This window comes from Manis pentadactyla, chromosome 6, assembly GCF_030020395.1.
Source record: "Manis pentadactyla isolate mManPen7 chromosome 6, mManPen7.hap1, whole genome shotgun sequence".
Classification (NCBI taxonomy): Eukaryota; Metazoa; Chordata; class Mammalia; order Pholidota; family Manidae; genus Manis; species Manis pentadactyla.
The window spans coordinates 151,619,083-151,638,946 of NC_080024.1; the positions used below are offsets into that span (position 1 = coordinate 151,619,083).

Sequence of the window (19,864 nt, forward strand, 5' to 3'; positions counted from 1 at the left end):
ACAAGACTGAAAGAAACCCGAGAAGCCACACAATTCTAAACCATCCCCATTCAAATGATTTTTTAACAGATCTTATATCGTACAAGTTACATCGACACAGGCCCTTCCAAATGGCAAAGAGTCTCTGCCCAATGCTTTAAACTGAGCATGGAATCGTTAAATTCAAGTAACAGGATTGTTAGATTCCCAAAGGTAGCACAGTGGCTTCTTTCAAAAGTGCTAACACAAAAGCAGAGTTTACTTGCTAAGAGAAGAGCAAGAGGTGGGTGGAGGGAAGGAAAGGGCCAGGCTTACACTGCACACATAAAGATGTGTCCCAAATAAGCCACACCACCAATCCACAAACTGCATCTCACATACAGCATTCCCGCCTCCACTGTCCTCAACGTTTCAACAGCTTCACACAGGCACCCCTCCTCCCCAGCCCTGGAGCCACTCCCCCCCTTCAGAGAACTCCCACTGTCACTCAGCGGCGCTCTCAGCCACAGGCACAAAGAACTACCATCTCAGGACCAAAGCTCCCTACAAACCTAACGAAACTTTTCCAGAAAGGAAAGTTAGCGCATTTTAACAGGTGAACAAATTTTCCATAGTTTCTTATGCATGATTCAACCTGAAAGTTTCCATGACAGCTTTTTAATGAGAGGGCTTCCAAAGTGAGTTACACTGAATACCTGACAACAGCAGATAGACCCTCAGACACAACCTTTTCATTTCAACTCCACAGGTGATAAAATGTGAGGTACATGCTTTAAATAATTATTCCCTAACTGCATCATGTAGAGCAAAGGATTTAGCCTTTCTACGCCTCAGTGTCCTCATCAGTAAAAGGGGGATACTAACAAGTCAGTCTCACTGGGACTCCGTGAGGATTCATTCATTCATTCAAAGACTATATACTGAGTGTGTTGGCATTGCTCACACATTGGGAATAAAGCAGTGTTTGCAGCTATCATTAAGCTTATCATGAGGGAGACAAACAAGAAGTAAATAAACATGTAATTTCAGATCATGATAGTGTTAGAAGAAAGCTCAGCAAAGAAAGTGATCCCTAGCTAGTCCTCAGGAAGGTTTCTCAGGAGGCAGCATGTGAGCAAAGGCCACAAACAGCCAGACACAAGAAAACCAGGCTGAGACTGAGGCAGAGACTCTGAAACACAACTCTTGAATCAACTGGATGTTGGGGAAAAGGTAAACGAAGAAACAAAGAGGATTCTGAGTCTCTGGCTTGAGTAAAGCTGGAGAATAAGTGAGATGACATATGTACAGTACAAGGCACAGTTCCAGACTATGAATCTCTGTTCAATAAGCACCAAGGACGATGGCCGTGGCTACCACCTACCTATACACTTGCTCAAATGCACTCAGCATAACATAAAATTTTACCATTTAGACTATATCCTAAGTTAATTTGAAGAAACTGAACATTCAGGGTGGTCCTGAAACATTCAAGTTTGACCACATGTCTTCGCAACCAGGAAAAGTAGTTGACCGACTTATCAGGTCAACAGGCTCCACTCCCTGCGGATACACACCCACTGGCTGGGGAGGCACTTCCATCTGCTGAAAATTACTCTTGCCTTGAGGAAAATATCCTGTTAAGTTTTCAGGCTGTTGTGGCAATTCTGTAAAAGAAAATAAGTACTACTGTATTACTGATTCATTATTTGTTCAAAGTGAAACTTACTCTTTCAAATATGAATGTTTTCTCTTAAGTTTCTTAATCATTTAGAAAACTAGAAAAATAACCCAGCTTTTTTCTGTGAATAGTCTGCCTTCCAAGAGGAAAAAAAGAATGCTGAGCCAATTTAGGGTTGAGGGTTTTTTTCCCCCTCTCTCTTTTACTGTCTAATAAGTTTATTAGAATGAGAATGTCCGCGATGTACATAAAGAGCCTGTTACAAAGTATTTACTCAAGGATTGTTCATCTCTGCTTCTTAGTCCCTCTCCCTCCTCTTTTACTCCAATTACATAGTTCCTGATCACTTTAACTTCCATTAATATCTTTTTTAAAAGCTGTCAGGAGCAAAGGAGTCGAGCACTATCAGTCCCTCTGATGAGTCTCTGTCACACACAATTACACAGTCAGCTGTTCAGCCGCAATGAGAATAAAATGAGCAAAAAGCTGAAACCGAATTTTGTAATCTTCTGTTGGCATGCCAATAGCTCCTCATACTAATACAGATAACTACAAACTAGACCATACCTCCAATCTCACCTACAAGGAACCAGATTGAAAAATAATAATTTTAGATGCTACTTGAATTGTTACAGCTTAGACAGAAATTATAAAACACCTTGTTAAGAATCATAATCACACAAGAACTCTACGCTGGCAGCTGCTGGAGGTTCTCATTAACGTTAACGCAGATCGCCACAGCAGCACTACTGCGCTGGTAGAGAGGAATTTGTTCTAACAGATTAAGCAAACAGAAACACTTTTTTTATACATTTACTACTCAGTCACATAAATTTCATGAGCATTTTTTTTCTTCAGCTCAGATGCCCTGCGTGAGCTATACTATTAAATAACAACAAGAATACAACAAAAGCAGCCAATGATTCTGTACTGCGTATATGTTGAGCCCTACTCTGAACACTTCAGAGGAAGTGTCTTGTTTAATCCTCACAACCATTCTGTAAAATATTACTTTTATTGTCCCAATTTTTGGACGAGAAAACTAAAGCCTGGAGGGATGATGTACCTTAGTTAAGTCACACAACTAGGGACAGAACTGAGACCTGATCCATGTCTCTCTGACCCTGATTTTAACCAGTGTACCATGCATCGCTCATATTGATTGGAGCCCAACAGAATTCCAAACTAGAGCAAGTCTCATTGTGCCCCATAACAATGTGAAGAACACAGTCCAAAATGCAAGTACAAAACATTTAGAATGAGGTCTGGCACATAATACTGAGTACTTGGTGAAAATTTGTTGTTATTGTTAAGGAAATAATCTATTAAACTAGTAGATAAATCTCTCACCAAGAGAAAATCACTGGCATCTTCCAGGCCCCTTGACCAAAAAGCAGTAAACAGCAACGCCCTACTCTGAATAACCGTAGGGGAGGAGGAAAAGGTCGAGCTCACGTCAGTTAACACAAAAAAATAAGTTGATTTTTGTTGTTGTTTTATCTAAGGTCCTTTTCCTTAAAATGGGCCACTGCCCCCAATATATTTCTATTTTAACAACACAAAAGATTAGTTTCAAAGAGTTACCAGTTGGATTGGTTTGGTAAGATGCAGAAGGTAGTGCAGGATCTTCCGAAGGAAGAATAAAAAGTCCATCCAGAATGCCATCAATTTCAGCCTGCAGATTGGGCTCCACATTAGAACGAAGTTTAGATAAAAATTCAACTGCACCAAGATCAAGCAAATGCTGGACTGCTGGGGGATACTGAAATAAGAAGAGAGGCTCGAGAATAAACATAAACATCAGAATCTCTAGACTTTACCTTACAGCCATCAAAACATGAAATTACTTTAGTATACCAGATGTTTCTTTTTTAAACAATATATTTTACATCAATATACCCAAAAGAAAAGAACTTCCATGAATGGGACAAAGATTTATAGAGGCATACATAAAATATTGACAACACTTGAGAGAAAAGCCCAGACCTGAACACTAGAAATGCACTCTATCAATTCCTACTTTGATTTAGTAAATGGATTACTTCACCCACTGCCTCATCCTATTCTCTCCTACTTGTAACCAGTCAACGGATGCCCAATAACCCCACAGAACTGCATAGTGATTCACAGTTTTGAAACTTAAACTTGCACTTTGTCATTGACCCTGATGATTAACTACTCTGAGGTACATAAATCTGAAAAACAGATATGGGAAAAGCAACTTACTTGTGCTATCTACTAATCATGGTCTGTAACTTTATCTCAAATATGTTCTCTTTCATTCAGATACATCTAATTTGTTAACATGTTAATAAGAGAACATAAAGGGAAAACAGAATGACAAACCTCAATCTCCAAAGAAGATTCCAAAAATCAGAACACACAAGAATTTCTAAGTCCTGTGTGAGTTCAGAGCACAAGAGAGACAATGCGAGATTCGACATCATAAATAACAGAAAAGGAAGATGAGCATCCTATACACAGATGAAATAAAAGTGGACATCTCCGGTGGTTTTAAGTTTATTTTTAACTGTTTAACTTCTCAACAGATGCTACAATTATTTGACTAAGAAACACTCACTCTTCTGATTTTATTTCAAAATGAACCTACCTTAACCAATCTGTTCAACAGGCTCAGAACCTCCCCTTTCATTGGAACGGACGGGAAATTGAACCATTCCAGCAAATGGAGAAAAAGTACCCTCTCCTGAATCAGATCAGCGCAGCAGATTAAGTTGTGCTCCACCTTGCAGAGGATATTTTTGAGAGCGCGTTCCCTGATCTCGGCCAGCTGATGACCTGTCAAAAAAGGACAGCACAAAGCTATTTCCTGACCTCAAAGAGACGCCCACCCGGAATTCACCTGAAACTTCGTTATTTACGCGGGGATCGGGGTGAAGAAAGAAATAAACCATTTTTTTCACAGAGGCCGCTGGAGCATTCGAGAAGCGAACTGCAGAGTTTACACCGAGTCAGGGCTGGGTCCCGGGGGGTCGCCCCGGCAAAGCCAGAACGAGAGGAAGTCGTCGCGGAATGGCCCGGCCTCGAGGACGTTACACGGCCATTCTCAGCAAGCGGCCACGGCAGGAGGGCGACTCGCGCGAGGAGCTACTCAGACTATTACCGAGTTTCCTGATGAGCCCGGTCAGAACCATCGCGTCTGGCTCAATCAGCCGCCACCGGAGAATTAAACTGCCGCGCCACAGCGTCCAGCCATAATTAGTGTCCCCCTAGAAACCCCGCCAGTCGGACGGCGGGTTCCGCAATGCCGGAGCTAGCCACCCTACCAGTGAGAGGCCTTCCGTGCGCTGTCCACTGTCCCACAGAAGCCTGCAGTCTCTCTGTAATTACTGCTACGCAGTTCCTAGACAGCTGTCTCTGTCCTAAGAACTGGAAAGAATGAGAAGGCAAGCAGGGTAAAATGTGCTTTGGCCGCCATGCACGTCGGGAGTTGTAGTCTCCCCATTTGTACTTCTCCCGAAATTCCGGGCGCACCACCGCGTCCGCCCGACTAGGGTTCCGGCGTCCAAGCGCGGGTTCTGGCGCGGGCTTCCCAGGGAAAGGAAGCCCAAGCTGGCCGTGGGTCCTCGCCCTGCAAGGGATTCTGTTTTGACCCTAACACTGAATTCTCAGCTTGTAAAATCCCCAAAACTTTACAATTTAGATTGCAGAGCTTTGTTTTGTTTGGTTTGGATTCCACCCCCGTTACTAAATGACTTACACTCTTTGACTGTGAAATGTACCTGCAAAGTCAAGCAGTGTCCCGGGATACCTAAGTTCAGTGTATAAACAAGTAAGTCACAAACGGGGTTGGAAACAGAAAAGAAAAAAGGGAGCTATAGAAAAAAACGGGGGAGGGAAGGGGTAAAGGTATGGATTAGTATGTCAGTTCCACTGAAGTTGCCTTCTGCTCTGTGATTGATCTCAATAAAAAGGGGGAAATCTCTTAAGCAATGGTAAGAACAGCAACAAAATTAAATTGGTAAAATGATTTGCATTTTAGAGAACATTTTATCTCACTGTTCTTTTCAATTTCCCCGAGAAAAGGATGGCAAGACAGGTATTCCCATTCATATTTTGCAAAAAAAAAAAAAAAAGGAGGGTGGAGGTAGAGGTGTACTTAATTAAATCTCAGAGACATGCCTCACTTGAAGTCATCAGCTAGTAAGAGGCAGATTGAGGACCTGACCTTAATTTTATTTGTAACGCTCTTAGGACTTTGCTGCCTCTGCATGTCTGTAAGTGCAAGTGAGTAGTGACATTTGAGCCGGATCTTGAAGGGTAAGTAGGAGTTTGTCAGGCAAAGAAATGTGGTAAGGGAATTCCCGCCACGGAAAACAGTACATGAAAAGGCAAGGATTCAGGATGAGTTTGTCATAGTCAAGAAATAGTAAGAAATTCTCTGTGGCCAAATTATCTCTGGAGGAAGAGAGGGAGAGGAAGGGGGCTGCTGGCATGCTGGTCAGTCTCCATTTGGCCCTCCCGTTGCTCTTCCCAGCTCTGCTGGCCTTTACAGTAACTGTACAGATGAAGAGACGGAACCATCCAGACGCCCTGGCTTCCAGTTGCATCTGACCAGTGGTAGTCAGGAGCAGGAAATTGGAGCGTGGGAAGAAAGAGAGGTGTGGATATTTAACCAAGACTGGACTAGCCCACACCTACGCCTGCCTGGCCAAGATTTTAACAGTGACTCCATTCCTGAACCCTAGGGTGACAGCTCCTGATGGACAGAGTGCCAGATGGACCAAAAAGTGGAAGCAGTTACACCAGCTGGGAAGTTTCTGTAGTTATCCAGGTGTGAAGGTTTGGGATTTGAAAGCTGTGGATTTGAAGTGTCAAGGTCAAAATAGACATGACAGCACAGAGGAATGATGGAAATAGCTTTTCAAGGTTATGTTTAAGATGAAGAGTCTCAACTGATGAGAAACTGGGCATGTCAGTGGGTAAGGGGTGATGATGCTGTGGGAGAAAAATAGTTGAAAAGAAGCATGTTGAAAGTAAAATGGGGGGGGTCAAACTATGAAATGAGCTCTTTTTGAGGTATAACTGACATACTAGTTTCAAGTATACAAGATAATGATTTGATATTAATATGCACTGTGAAATGATCATCACAGTAAGTTTAGTTACCAGCTATCAAGAAGTGTCTCATTTATGCTGCTTTTATTTTCTAATTTTCATTGTTACTATTAAATGTATATTGCTTTTATAATCAGACAAAAATCATTGTCGTACTTATTACATTTAGAGCAAAGAAATTATATATCATCTTCCTGTTAGACTAGGTATTGATTTTTCTATCTTTCCTCAAAGAATCAATCTTCAATTTATTAATTCTGTTTTAAAAAATACACATACTCTAATGTATTAACTGTGCTTTTATTTATTATCAATAATTTCTTGTTCCTTCCTTAGGTTTGTTTTCTCTTTTCCAACTTCTTGAGCTAAAGGTTTTGCTACTTTGTTTTCATTCCTTCCTACTTAGTTATACAGAATTTTAAGTTCATGAATCTGCATCTAAGAAAAGCTTTAATCATATATTATGAATTTAGATTTATAATGTTCTATTGTTATGCTCATGCATCCTGAAATTGCTATTGATACTTCCTATTTTGCCCAAGATTTATCTAGCAAGGTGGTTTTTAATCATCAAGTCTTTATTTAATATGCTTTAGTTGTTAATTTCTACTTTTATCACCCCAAACAGCAACTGGGCTTTGTAACTTTGGACTTAAAGGTAAATTTTTATGTGGTGCCTGACTACTTGAGAAAATAGGTAATAGGTATCTGGTATGAATGTATGGAAACTGTATGTATATGTGTATTTGCATTTTTCTACTAGTACTTACAATTGTTTTTGTTATATTTATTTAAATGTTAACTTACAATAAGAACATTTGAATATTAAATGATTGCAAATGATAGTCATTCAACTGGAGATACATATATGGATCATGAAAGGGGTGAAGGATAGAGATCTTACGTCTTGAGATTTGCAATATTATATCACCAGCAACATAAAGAATAATATGTGGACCTAGGAGCACAAGTCAAATTCTACTAAGTATTAAGTGCCACTCAATTCTCAATTATTCTTCAGCCATAAATCACTGGCAGTCATTACCTCCATCTGCTATATCAGATCATTCAGATTAGATAGAGGTATTGATACCCAAAGTCATAGGAAATATTCATTTACTCTGCTAGGAACTCGTATTACTGTTTGTGGTGATTTATTCTCAGAGACAAAGAAGTGCTTTATTTTGTTCTTGGAAAAGATGTGCAGTTTTGCTCTTCCCCACAACTTACACCTGAATTTTAATACTTGGGGTTATATACAGAAGGTCTCTGAGTTGTAATCATACACATTTCATACCCTTTCTTTCTGGTAGTTGACTAACATAAAATATCTGGCTCATTGCCATAGAAGCTAAAATACAAACTTTGAAGCCAGATAGGATTTAAAACCAGCTTCACAACCTTCTTACTTGTATAATTATGAGTAAGCTTCTTAGCATTCTTGGTTGCAAATAACAAAACTCAAACAAGTTGGCAAAGATAAGTTATTTACTATCCACTCTAGAGAAGGATCTGGCCTCAAAGTCAAAAAATAGCAGTATCTTTTTCTCAATCTCTTGCTTTTGCTTCTCTCAGTGTGTTTGTCTCATTCTCTTGGATTACAGTCAGGATCCCCCACAAAATGTAAGGGAAGAAGAAAGCTTCTCTCTCAACTTCTGGATATAAAATCCATGATAACCCCCATTAAAATCATCATTATGAGATTACCCAATCCTGGGTTACTTGTTCACATTTTCTGAGCAGCAGGGCAAGATACTGCGACCATACCGGAGTTACAGGGAGTCAGGTAGATTTGCATTAAGGAGTGGGAATGTTAACAGAAAATGGGGAGAAAGACTCTTGGGTAGGGGGGAAAAAAAACTTGATGCCTCTGTAATCTCTAAGCCCCACCTTCTACAAATAGAAATGGAGATTAATAATAGTGCCTACTGAGAAGATTGTTTGAGGACCAAAAGGGATAGCCTACAGAAAGCACTTCTCCCCAGACCTCCAGAATAGGTAGTTTAACTACAAATAATAGCTGTTTTAGAAGCTGTCAAGCTTGAAGATGCCTCTTTGCTAAGAACTAAATGTTTGTGTCCCCTCCCTCTCCCAGGTCATATATGAACATCTAATCCCCTCGTGATAGTGTTGAAGAGTGGGACCTTTGGTAGGCGGCTAGGTCATGAGGGTGGAGCGTTCAGGAATGGGGTTAGTGGTCTAACGAAAGAGGCTCCAGAGGGTTCCCTCTCCTTTTCCAGGTGAGCCAGGAAGTGGTCCTCACCAGACGCTGAGTGGGATGGGGCCTTGATCTTGGACTTCCAGCCCCCAGAACTGGAAGAAAGACATTTCTGATATTTATAAACCACCTATCTGTGGCATTTTGTTGTAATAGCCCAAACAGACTAAAATAATTCTCTTTCTAAGAATCAAATGCAGTGTCAGACACATTCCAGTACTACCTACAAGTACAATCCCAAGGCAGTTCCCTTCGTGGGTGGATTCTGGGCCCCAGAACTGGGCTTGCTGTTCAGGTGGGGAGGTGCTCGCAGCCTCCCAGCCATCTGTGCAGCCATATCCAGGCAAAATTTCCGGCATAAAAAGGGTGTGCTTTGACCCTTTTATCCTCATTTTTCAGAGGGAAGAATTTATTGCCAAAGGGGAAATCCTCTTACAGGCTACTTTTACATTAATTGGGGTACTAATTTATTCATGAAGGCAACATATAAAAAGAACAAGAAGCATGATTCCCCTAAACAAAATGGGTTCTAACCTATAGATGTGTGGTCCCCAGGGCAGGCAAACATTCTGTGTCTTCCAGAAAGTCACCTGGACCTCAGGCCTGCCTTACTTAGGAAGAAGGATCATGATTTATTAATAATTCTTATCTCAAGGAAAAAAGGCTAGTAGTTTCATCCCCTACTTAAATTTTCCTAATAATGCCCCACAACTTTGTCCTATGAACTTATGTAATATTTAATTTTTAAGGGGATCATCAAATTCTAATTTATACTCCCAATACCAAAAAAGAAAGTTAATGACTATTTTAGGACATTTTAAAGTAAAGGGTTAAAATAAGGTATATTTATGTTTGATTTCAAACAGCAGAGTAACATGGATTTGAATTCTGTTTCCTTCGCACAGTTTAATAAATAGGCATGTTAATATAGTTGTGGAGAAGCAGGCAAGGATGTCTGCTGTCACCACTTCTGTTTGACATTGTCCTGGAAGTTTTATTCAGGGTAATTAGGCAAAAAAATAAAAAGAAATAAAAAAGGTATCCAGCATAGAAAGGAAAAATACATCTATTTCTACTTGCAGTTGACATGACGTCCCATATAGAAAATACTTAGGAAATCACAAGAAACTACTAGAGCAAAGGGAAGACTTTAGCAAGGTTACAGAATACAAAATGTATGAAATCAGTTATATTTGTATATATGAGCAATAAATCTGAAAATAAGGAAGTAATTCCATTTACAATAACATCAAAAAGAATAAAGTACTTAAGAATAAATTCAACATGAAAATGTAAGACTTCTATGTGGAAAACTATAAAATATTGAAAAAAAATAAAGAAGACCTAAATAAATAGACATCCTGTGTCACTGATCGGAAGATTTAGTATTGTTAAGACGGCAATACTCTCACAATGGAGCCACAGATTCAAAGCAATCCCTGTCAAATATCCAGCTGCTTTTCTAGTAGAAACTGACAGGCTTACCAATATGGAAATAATATGGATGCTATTGGCTAATATTCATGTGGAAAACAAGGGAATCTGACAATCTCAAAAAAGAACAGATCGAAGGACTAATATCTCCTGATTTCAAAAGTTGCTATTAAGGTACAGTATTCAAGAATGTGCCTTTATTCAAGGCACCTGCATAAAGACAGACAGGGACTAAAGGAATAGAATTGAAAGTCCAGAAATAATAACTCACAGTTATGGTCCATCAATTACCAACCGACATGCCAAACAATGGAGGAAAGAATACTTTTTCCACAAATGGGACAACTGGATATCCACATGCAAAAGAATGAATTTGGATCCATGCTTCATAACATTACAAAAGCAACTCAGAATGTATCAAGGTCCTAAATGCAAGAACTTAAACTATTGAAATCTCAGAAGACAACATAGACATGAGTGTGAATTCAACAATGGTTTCTTAGACATGCTAGCAAAACCCAAGCAAAAGAAAAAATTGATGATCGGATAAAATTTTTGTACTTCTAAGGACCATCAAGAAAGTGAAAAGACAGTCTGAGAGTGGGAGAAAATATATGCAAATCATACACCTAATAAGGATCTATTACTCAAAATGTTTTTAAAAAAACTTTTACAAATAACAACAAAAAGACAAATAATCCTAAATTGGATGGGCAAAGGATCTGATTAGACCATTATTCAAAAAAAGATGTGTAAATGGCCAATAAACACCGAAAAAGATCCTAAATATCATTAGTCATCAAGGAAATGCAAATAAAAAGACCAGAATAAGATACTACTTCACACCATGTAGGATGGCTATAATCCAAAACAGGGGAAGTATCATTGTGGGTGAAGATGTGGAGAAATTGGAAACCTCATACGTTGCTGTTGGAAATGTAAAATGGTGCAGCCACTGTGGAAACAAGTCTGACAGTTCCTCAAAAAGTTAAACATAGAATTAATATATGACTCTGCCATTCTGCTCCATGACATATTCCCAAAAAAATTGAAAACAGGTGTTCAAGCAAATACTTGCTCAGAAATGTTCATAGTAGCACTATTTACAATAGTCAAAGATGGAAACAACTCAAATGTCCATACAACTGAAAAGTACTCAGCCATAAGAAGGAATGAGTTAGTGACACATGCTACAACATAGATGAACTTTGAAAACATGTTGAGTGAAAGAAAGGAGTCACAAAAAAGGCCACATATTATATGATTCCATTTATCTGTGTATTAGTCTACTCAGGTGGCCATAACAAAATGCCACAGGTTGGGTGGCTTAAACAACAGAATTTTCTCACAGCTCTAGAGGCAAGAAGTCCAAGATCAAAGTACTGGAAAATTTGGTTTCTGATGAGGCCTCTCTTCCTGATTTGGAGACAGCCGCCTTCTACCTGTGTCCTCACATGGCCTTTCTTGTGTGTGTGCGTGAACGGAGAAGGAAGCTCTCTGCCGACTCTTCCTCCTCTTAAAAAAACACTAGTTCTATCAGATTAGGGCCCCACTTTTATGACCTTATTTAACATTAAATGCCCTCTCTCCAAATACAGTCACATTGGGGGCTAGCGTTTCAACATACGGCTTTGGGGTTGGGGGTGGGGCAGTTCAGTCTGTGACCATATGAACCATTCCAAATAGGCAAATTCATAGACCCAGAAAGCAAATCATTGATTGCTGGGGGCTGGTGGGAGGAGGAAATGGGGAGTGACTTATAAATGGGTACAAAGTCTTCTTTCAGGGGTGATAAAAATGTTTTGGACCAAGATAGAAGTGATGGCTGATTGATAATGGTGAATATACTAAATACTACAGACTTCACATTTTAAAATGTTAACTTTATGTTATGTGAATTTCCCCTCAATAAAAAAGTATCCCCTCAGAGAATAACAAATATGGGGGAGGTCTTGGAGAATATTTCATGTTGTGAAATAAAATGTTGGAACAACTTCAGAAAATAGTCAACAGTTCCTCAAAAAGTTACTATATGACCCAGGAATTCCACTCCTAGGTATATACCCCCCAAAAAGTGAAAACATGTATACTTGCAAAAACTTGTACATGAATGTTCACAGCAGCATTATTCATAAGACAGAAGGTAGAAACAATTCAAATGTCTGTCAGTTCATGAATGGATAAATGATGGGTGTAAAGAATGGATTAATTATATCTATACAGTGAAATATTATATAGCTAAAAAATGCGATTAAATACTGATTTATGCTATAACATGGATGAATCTTAAATACATTAGGCCAAGTGAAAGAAGCCAGACACAAAGACCACATATTATATGATCTCATTTATATGAAATGTCTAGAATAAACAAATCTATAGAGGCAGAAAATGATTTCGTGGTTATTTAGATTTGGAACATGTTGAGGGGATAGAGAGAGCAGTGACAGCTAAGGAGTGTTAGCTTTTGAGGTGATGAAAATGTTCTAAAATTGTTTGTGCTAATGGTTGCACATATCTGTGAATGTATTAAAAACCATTGAAGTGTACATTTTAAATTGGTAATTTTAAAATTGGTGAATTATAGATGGTACATGAATTATACCCCAATAAAGTCTTACAAAAACAAAAGCAATAGAAGGCATGTAGTTGAAAACAAGAATGTATTTTATCAAGAAGTTACTTGGTAAAGGCACCAAAATAGTTTGCTAAGGAAAGTTACAGGGTGGCATTTCCTGAGAATTTGTGAGGATATTATTTTCCATATATCTGGCAATATTTAGATGCAACCCTTCTAAAATGATACATTAGTAGATGGTCCTTATGTGAACCCTTGAACTTCATTCCCAGAATCTGCATTATTCACCAAATGCAAGATGTTTCTGCCCCATTTCTCTACTTCCTTCTAGTTAGACCTGTCAAAAGCATTCCGTTGGATAAAATGACGATGTCCTTTCATTTCCAATCTGTGAGATTTAATTAGCTCATGATGAAAACATCTTTAGATGAAGAATACAGTGGAAGTTTAAAGTAATATTATTATTATGTTCAGATATTTTTTCAGTATGTAAAGTCAATAACCTCATTACTACAGCCAGATATATGATTCTGGGCAGGTACTACTTCCAGGAAAAGAAGAAATTAAAGCCCAGCCCCTTAAGGATCTAGCACAAAGATATATTTTCCTGTGATCTTCAGGTGGCTCCCCTGTTTGCAACCTCTCTCAACTCAACTTTAAAAATAATGACCTCCATTTATGCTCCTGTTGAATGTAATCTATTTAATTGAAGTTCAGAATATAACCCTGACTTTCAGCCCTGCCTTGGCTGGCGATAGAGCTGTGCTAAATGTATCTTGGATCTGTAAGTAAAATAGTGATTCAGGTCACTTATACGGAATGCATTTTGATACTGAGCGTATTTTTCAGTGCTGGGTCAATTTAAAGTTAGATGTCTCTTAGGGAAAGCGGGATATTAGTTAAGATAAAAAGGCAGTCCAGAACTAATACTGGAAATTTTTTTTTAATGTTTTGAGTCCTTTCTGAATTTGTGGAGGTAACTTGCACAGCAATGAGAAAGATTAAAGACTGTGTCACGTTCACTCCCCAATGAGGACAAAATTCTTGACATTGTAAAGATCGTCTTCTCATCTGGCAGGTCTCCACAATCAGTGCACTTTTTATTTATAGTGTTTTGGGATGCCTCGTATGACCGGGAACAGGCTGGGTTTCCAAGGCGGTCTATGGCTGACCACTTGAAGATCTGTGTTTTTGTTTTTCCATTGGAATCCAGCCCATGTTATCGGCTTAATAAATATTCTGATTGAATAAATTAACTAACTTCCAGATGACACATAAGATCATTAGGCTGGTAGTTTCTGACCATAATTTGTTAAACAGTAGTGTTCCACCTTCTGGAAATTCACATCCTTTGTCTTTTGGTCTGATGTGTATCTGGTAGGCAGAGTAATGCTGACTCCAAAGATAGCCACATCTTAATCCCTGGAACCTATGAATATGTAACTTTGCGTGGCACAGGAGAGTTAAGGTTGCAGGTGTAACTAAGGTTGCTAATCGGCTGACTTAAAAATAGGGAGAGTATCCCAGATTATCTGAGTGGGCTCAGTGTAATCACAAGGAGCTTTAAAAGTAGAAAGGGAAGACAGAAAAGGCCAGAGTGAGGAATGTGAGAAGGACTCATGCATCATTGCTGGCTGTGAGGAGGGAGGGAGGGAGGGGCCATGAGCCAAGCAAGGCTGGCGACTCTAGAAACTGGAAAAGGCAAAGAAATGGATTTTCCTCTAGCATATATACAGGGAATAGACCTCTGCAGAAACCTGGATTTTAGCCCAGTGAAAACTGTGTCTGACTTCCAACCTCCAAAACTGTAGAATAATAAATCTGTGTTATTTTAAGCCCTAAGTTTGTGGTCATTTGTTACAACAGCATAAAGAGAGTGAATACAATTCCCTATCTTTTTCTTTTTGACTGACTAGAGCTCCTTGTATATTCCAGATATTTAACCATGTTCTAGATTTGCACATTGAAAAAAATCTTCTCATCTTCTTATGTCACTCAGTTAACCTTTTCTGTGGTGTCTTTCATTCAACAAGAATCTTAATTTTTATGTCATCAAATCTCTCTTTTTTCCTCCTTATGCTCTTTCTGATGACACAAGTCTTGAAATTCTAAAGCTTATCTCAGATAGCAGGTCTCCACAATCAACACACTTTTTATTGATAGTGTTTTTGGACACCTCATATGACTCCCAACAGGCTGGGTCTCCAAGGGGTTGATAAAGTACTTTTGTAAAGTACTTTGGTGTCTTATTTAAAGCACCTTTCCCTCCCCAAATTTCAAGAACATTCCTGCTTTTGTAAGTGTTGTGGTTTACCCTTTCCCAATGAGGCTTCTAGTTCATTGGAATGGAGTTTATCTTTTATAAGGTAAATTTATAATGTGCTGTGAAGGACATTTCTGTTGGTTAGGATATGGGCTCAGCTAGCAACTTCAGCAGACCCCAAACTACCTGTGGTTTAAGAAAGTCAGAAGTGTGTTTCCCTCTAACTAAAGGTCCAGATAACGGGCAATACAAAGCCTTAGGGCCTCAAGGTGTGCCTTTCCTCTCTGAGTCCAAGCAGCTATTGTAGCACATGTTTTATCTCAGAGGACAGGGGATGTTTTCATTCTCACTTCCTTTCTGATAAATGTATCCAAAGATATAAATTTATATTATATTCTGCTTTCTATTTGTTCCCCAATTCTGGCATGTCATGCTTCAAATGTCATTTATTTTCTGAGTATTTTATAGTTTTCCAGGGGATTTTTATTAACACTTGGAGTTTTTCCTGTTTCTCATGGCATTGTCTGGCATGTAACAATTTGTGAAATGTTTGTATTTTAATTTCAATGTTGCATCAGGGTGTACTTTTTTTGAAGACTTTTAAAAATAATTAGTAATCCAAATATTAATTAAAATTTAACCCTCTGAAATGGTATCAATGGAAATAACGAAAGTAACCTGACTGATTCTTTACATAGAGTCTTTAAAGTGTAGCTACATTAGTGGGTGGGTAATGGTAAGAATTATTTTATAATTGATAGTAGGTGAGTTTCTTTTAATGCTTATTTTTAAGACTCATTTCAGTTTCAGGAACATAAATGAAATAGTAGTAGTATTAATAAATAAAGCAACTGTCCCAACTTTTTTACACTAACAACTACCACAAAATTAATGTATGTACTTTAGCACTACTAAGTAAGCAAAAAAATCTAAGACATAGAAGATGAAAAGGGGGGAAAAGCACAGAAAAAATGTAAATGTCTTAGTCTAAAAGAGAAAAAACTTGAATAAACATTTCCCCAAATAACTACAAATGGCAAATAAACACATGAAAAGATGCTCAACATCACTAATCATTGGAAAAATTGAAATCAAACTACAATGAAATGTCACCTCACACCCATTATGATAGTTAGTTACTATTAAAAAAAAATAGAAAAAAACAAATATTGGCAAAGATGTGGAGAAATTGGGTTACTTGTGCACTGTGCATGGAAATGCAAAATGGTGCATCTACTATGGAAAATAGCGTGGCAATTCCTCAAAAAATTAAACTTTGAATTACCATATAATCTAGCAATTCTACTTCGGGGTACGTACCTCAAAAAACTGAGAGCAGGAGTTCAAACAGATGTTTGTACACATCTGTTCATAGCAGCATTTTTCACAAGAGCCGCATGCGAAAGCAACCCAAGTGTTCATCAGTGGGTGAATAGATAAGCAAAATGTGACTCAGATACACAATGAAATATGATATAGCCTTAAAGCGGGATGAAATTCTGTATTTGAATGAACCTTAAGGACAATATAACAAGTAAAATAAGCCAGCTCCACAGAAGGGCAGATGCTATGTGATTCCACTTACATGGGCTACCTGGAATAGTCAGAAAGTTACAGACACGGAAAGTAGAACGGGGGTTGCCAGGAGCTGGAAGAATGGAAAGTTCGTGTTTCGTGGGGACAGAGTTCTGGAGATGATAATGGTGATGGGTGCAATTATTCTGCTGAATGGTACACTTACAAATGGTTAAGATGGTTAACTTAATGTATATTTTGCTGCAATTTAAAAAAGTAATTAAAAAAAAAAGACATACATTTCAAAAGTGAAAAGAAATGGCCAGTGATCGAGCCCTATAGTTTCTCATCACAGTTTCATGATTGTGCCGAAAGGCGACCCCTTAGTTAGATGGAGCTAATGGAAAACAAACGTGTGACATCACACAGAAATGAGGCCTGAGGGACACACATCAGCGCTGATGACATTCGAGTCAGGTCAAGTACCGGGACAAGATGGGAATCGCAGAATGTAAGACTTCAAAATGATGTTAGAGATTGTGTCCATGGTTCTATTGGTTTGCTTGTTTATTTTTAATTGTTTATTTTTAATTTGCACATGTGCCCTATTCCAAGGAGAAAGTCCATGGCTTTCATCAGATTCCCAAAGCATTCTATCCACCTGCAGAAAACAAAGAAACAAATCTAGCCTGCCCTACCTTTTTCAGAGGTGGAAACTGAGATCTGAAGAAATGTGGCTTCTAGCCCAAGGTCACACAGTTAGGTGCCCTAGATTCTGCTTCTCCTTTTCCCTAAGGTATTTTGAGTTTCAGGTGGCCTCCCGTGTGGAATTATTTCCATTTTTAAGAGAGCACAGCTGGACCTAGCTGTCCATGGAACAAAGGAATGGATGGTAGCATGCCCCGCCTTTGCTGTCCTGCCTTTACTAGGGGGGACCAGACCAGAAGCAGGGAAAGGTGCAGCGTTTGCTGACAGTGATAGGGGAGGGAGTGGGAGGGGCAGACTGTAACTCCTCGGATGTCCTTGCACCTAAAAGACTCCCCAGGTAGCAGGAACTGGAACCATTGCACTCAGCATATCACAGCATGATCTAGATGCAGGGCTGTGCACAGCATGACCCAGCTTCCGAGAGGGAGGATGGAGAGCGATTCACAGCAGGACCTTCCCAGAACAAAAGAAGAAGGAAGAGATTCAAGCTTGGCACAATGACTACAAAGACCAGACAGGCAGTCTGATAAAGCCTCCAGCCAGCCAAAGAGATTTAAGCCCTCTTTTTGGCAAGAGCTAGCTACGTTTTAGTAATAGGATCCTTTCTCAGGAAAGCAGGTGTTTTGTAGACAACTGGTCTTAATAAGAACACGTCAATAGGTTTGGCTGAAAACCTCACAATACCAAAGAACAGAGTAGTTAAATCAAGTACTGAAGGTCCCATCGTGGTTCAGTAAATGAAGGTATGCTGCCCAGAAACTGCACTTTTCCATTAAGTCTCAAAAATATTATGTCGAGTAAACAATGCTCACAAGAAGTGTTAGTTAAATTAGTAGGTTAGAATTATCAACCACTTAAAGTGTGGGGTATAATCTTTCCAGCATGAAGCACTGGTCAGCAGCAAAAGCCTAGGGAGAAAGCGGAGGTGAGCGGCTCAAACGGGGTTCACATCTGCTCCACATTCTCCACATGATCAGGAATTCACTTTTTTAGTAATGGTAAGAGACACATTTTATGGATATGGAGGATTCCAGCCGTAAATCATTTTCTTATACATGACTATATACCTGTCTTTTCCAGGCAATGTGGACAGCAAGTATAAGAGATGCTGGTCTGTTTTTTCTTGTACCCATGAAATTAGCAGTCAGGAGGCATAATAGACAGGTCTTGTCAATGATCTACATGGTGCAGCCAGAATTTGAATTATTTGCTCCATGAAAAATAAAAACTATTTTCCAGTGGTGTCAAATGTACAGTTTTCTGCTGATACACCTTCTTTAACCATATACTGACTGTTAATCTACCTGAGGATTATCTATAATAATGTATGGTATGAATAAACTTCAATGGGGAATAAAAAACTATAGGGAAAAAAAATCTAATAAGTAGAATATAGATACAATTTGCATCTAAACATTATGTAAATGAATATTACAAGACCTGCAGATAAGGAGAAATTCTGAAATGTCCTAAATTAAGTGGCAGAAGGGCCAGAAAAGGGGAGAGAGACAAGGGAAGGTTATCAGGCAGTAGCCGAGGGACAGAGCTAACCAGAATCTCTACTCCTGGAGGAAGTCCTCTCAATGGTCACCTAGAAGGGCCCCAGAGCCACCGCATCCCCCTGTGCGTGACCAGTGTCTGACCCCCATCAACAACCAAATCACAAGTGTTCTCTATGGACTCACCAAGTGTCCTCAGGCTTTCCCCACCTTGTGTGGGCCCACCTCCCCTACCTGTAGCCAATGTGGATTTAGAGAAATTTCTTTCTTTGAGACCCCTCATAGAGGTCCCCTGTTTCTTGAGTCTGGCAGACAAGTTGTTTCTGGCCTTGCTGCTGGTGAAGCAGAAACTTCCCATCCCAGGACTCAGTGTTTTTCTGGCTGCCTCTGTAAAGGTTCAATAAATCCTTTTATTTCAGAGAGATCTTGGGCTCTAGAGCTTTTGATTTGTCACCACTCTCAGCAAGATAAATTCTTATGCAATTAACTGGTGTAAATGTGACATCAAATATGGCAATTTTATTTTTAACATCATAAGAATAAACATGCAAAAGCTCTCAAAAAGGACGTATCAGACATAGTCCAGTCTGGTTATTTTGACCATCCAAATAATTCTAGATTGCTGGATTTTTTAGAATTATGTATTTGGAGTTTTTGCTACAAAGGTAATTGGTGTCATTAAAGCCATGTTTGAAATTACAAAAAGGTGGAAAATGAAAAATTACATTTTCCTTTTACTTTAAAACTCCTACACACAGGTTTATTTGGTTATTTTGGGGTCCATAGAAACAATTTTATAATGCATATGATTTAGTGGTCTTTTTTTTTAACCTTAAATAAAAATCACCTTGCAATGTGATTATACTTTACTTCAAATATTAATTTCTGTTGTTATACCAGATTTTCTAAGTTGCATTTTAATAGTTACATA

At 38.9% G+C, this 19,864-nt stretch overlaps 1 protein-coding gene and 1 long non-coding RNA gene across 9 annotated transcripts in view; one reads left to right on the forward strand and one right to left on the reverse strand.

The window, feature by feature from the left end:
• The window catches only part of RTTN (rotatin), a 173,793-nt gene extending 168,763 nt beyond the window's left edge, over positions 1-5,030 (reverse strand). For 3 of the 8 annotated variants that reach the window (XR_008998384.1, XM_057504263.1, XM_057504264.1), the window contains exons 1-4: positions 4,764-5,025; positions 4,251-4,438; positions 3,224-3,401; positions 1,536-1,625 (exon numbers count right to left, since the gene is read on the reverse strand). Coding sequence is in view for 7 of the 8 variants with exons in the window: in XM_057504263.1 (XP_057360246.1) it covers positions 1,536-1,625; positions 3,224-3,401; positions 4,251-4,438; positions 4,764-4,794 (487 nt within the window). In the remaining variant the exon portion in view is untranslated. Of the gene's footprint in view, positions 1-1,535; positions 1,626-3,223; positions 3,402-4,250; positions 4,439-4,521; positions 4,623-4,763 lie in introns of those variants that run through there. The other 5 variants (XM_036876743.2, XM_036876742.2, XM_057504266.1 and 2 more) reach the window with 3 other exon arrangements.
• A 129-nt stretch (positions 5,031-5,159) lies between these two features.
• Positions 5,160-18,726, forward strand: LOC118907832 (uncharacterized). The gene is made up of 3 exons (XR_005022984.2): positions 5,160-5,432; positions 5,855-5,920; positions 18,515-18,726. It is a non-coding gene; the product is annotated as an uncharacterized LOC118907832 (long non-coding RNA).
• Positions 18,727-19,864: the final 1,138 nt, after the last annotated feature.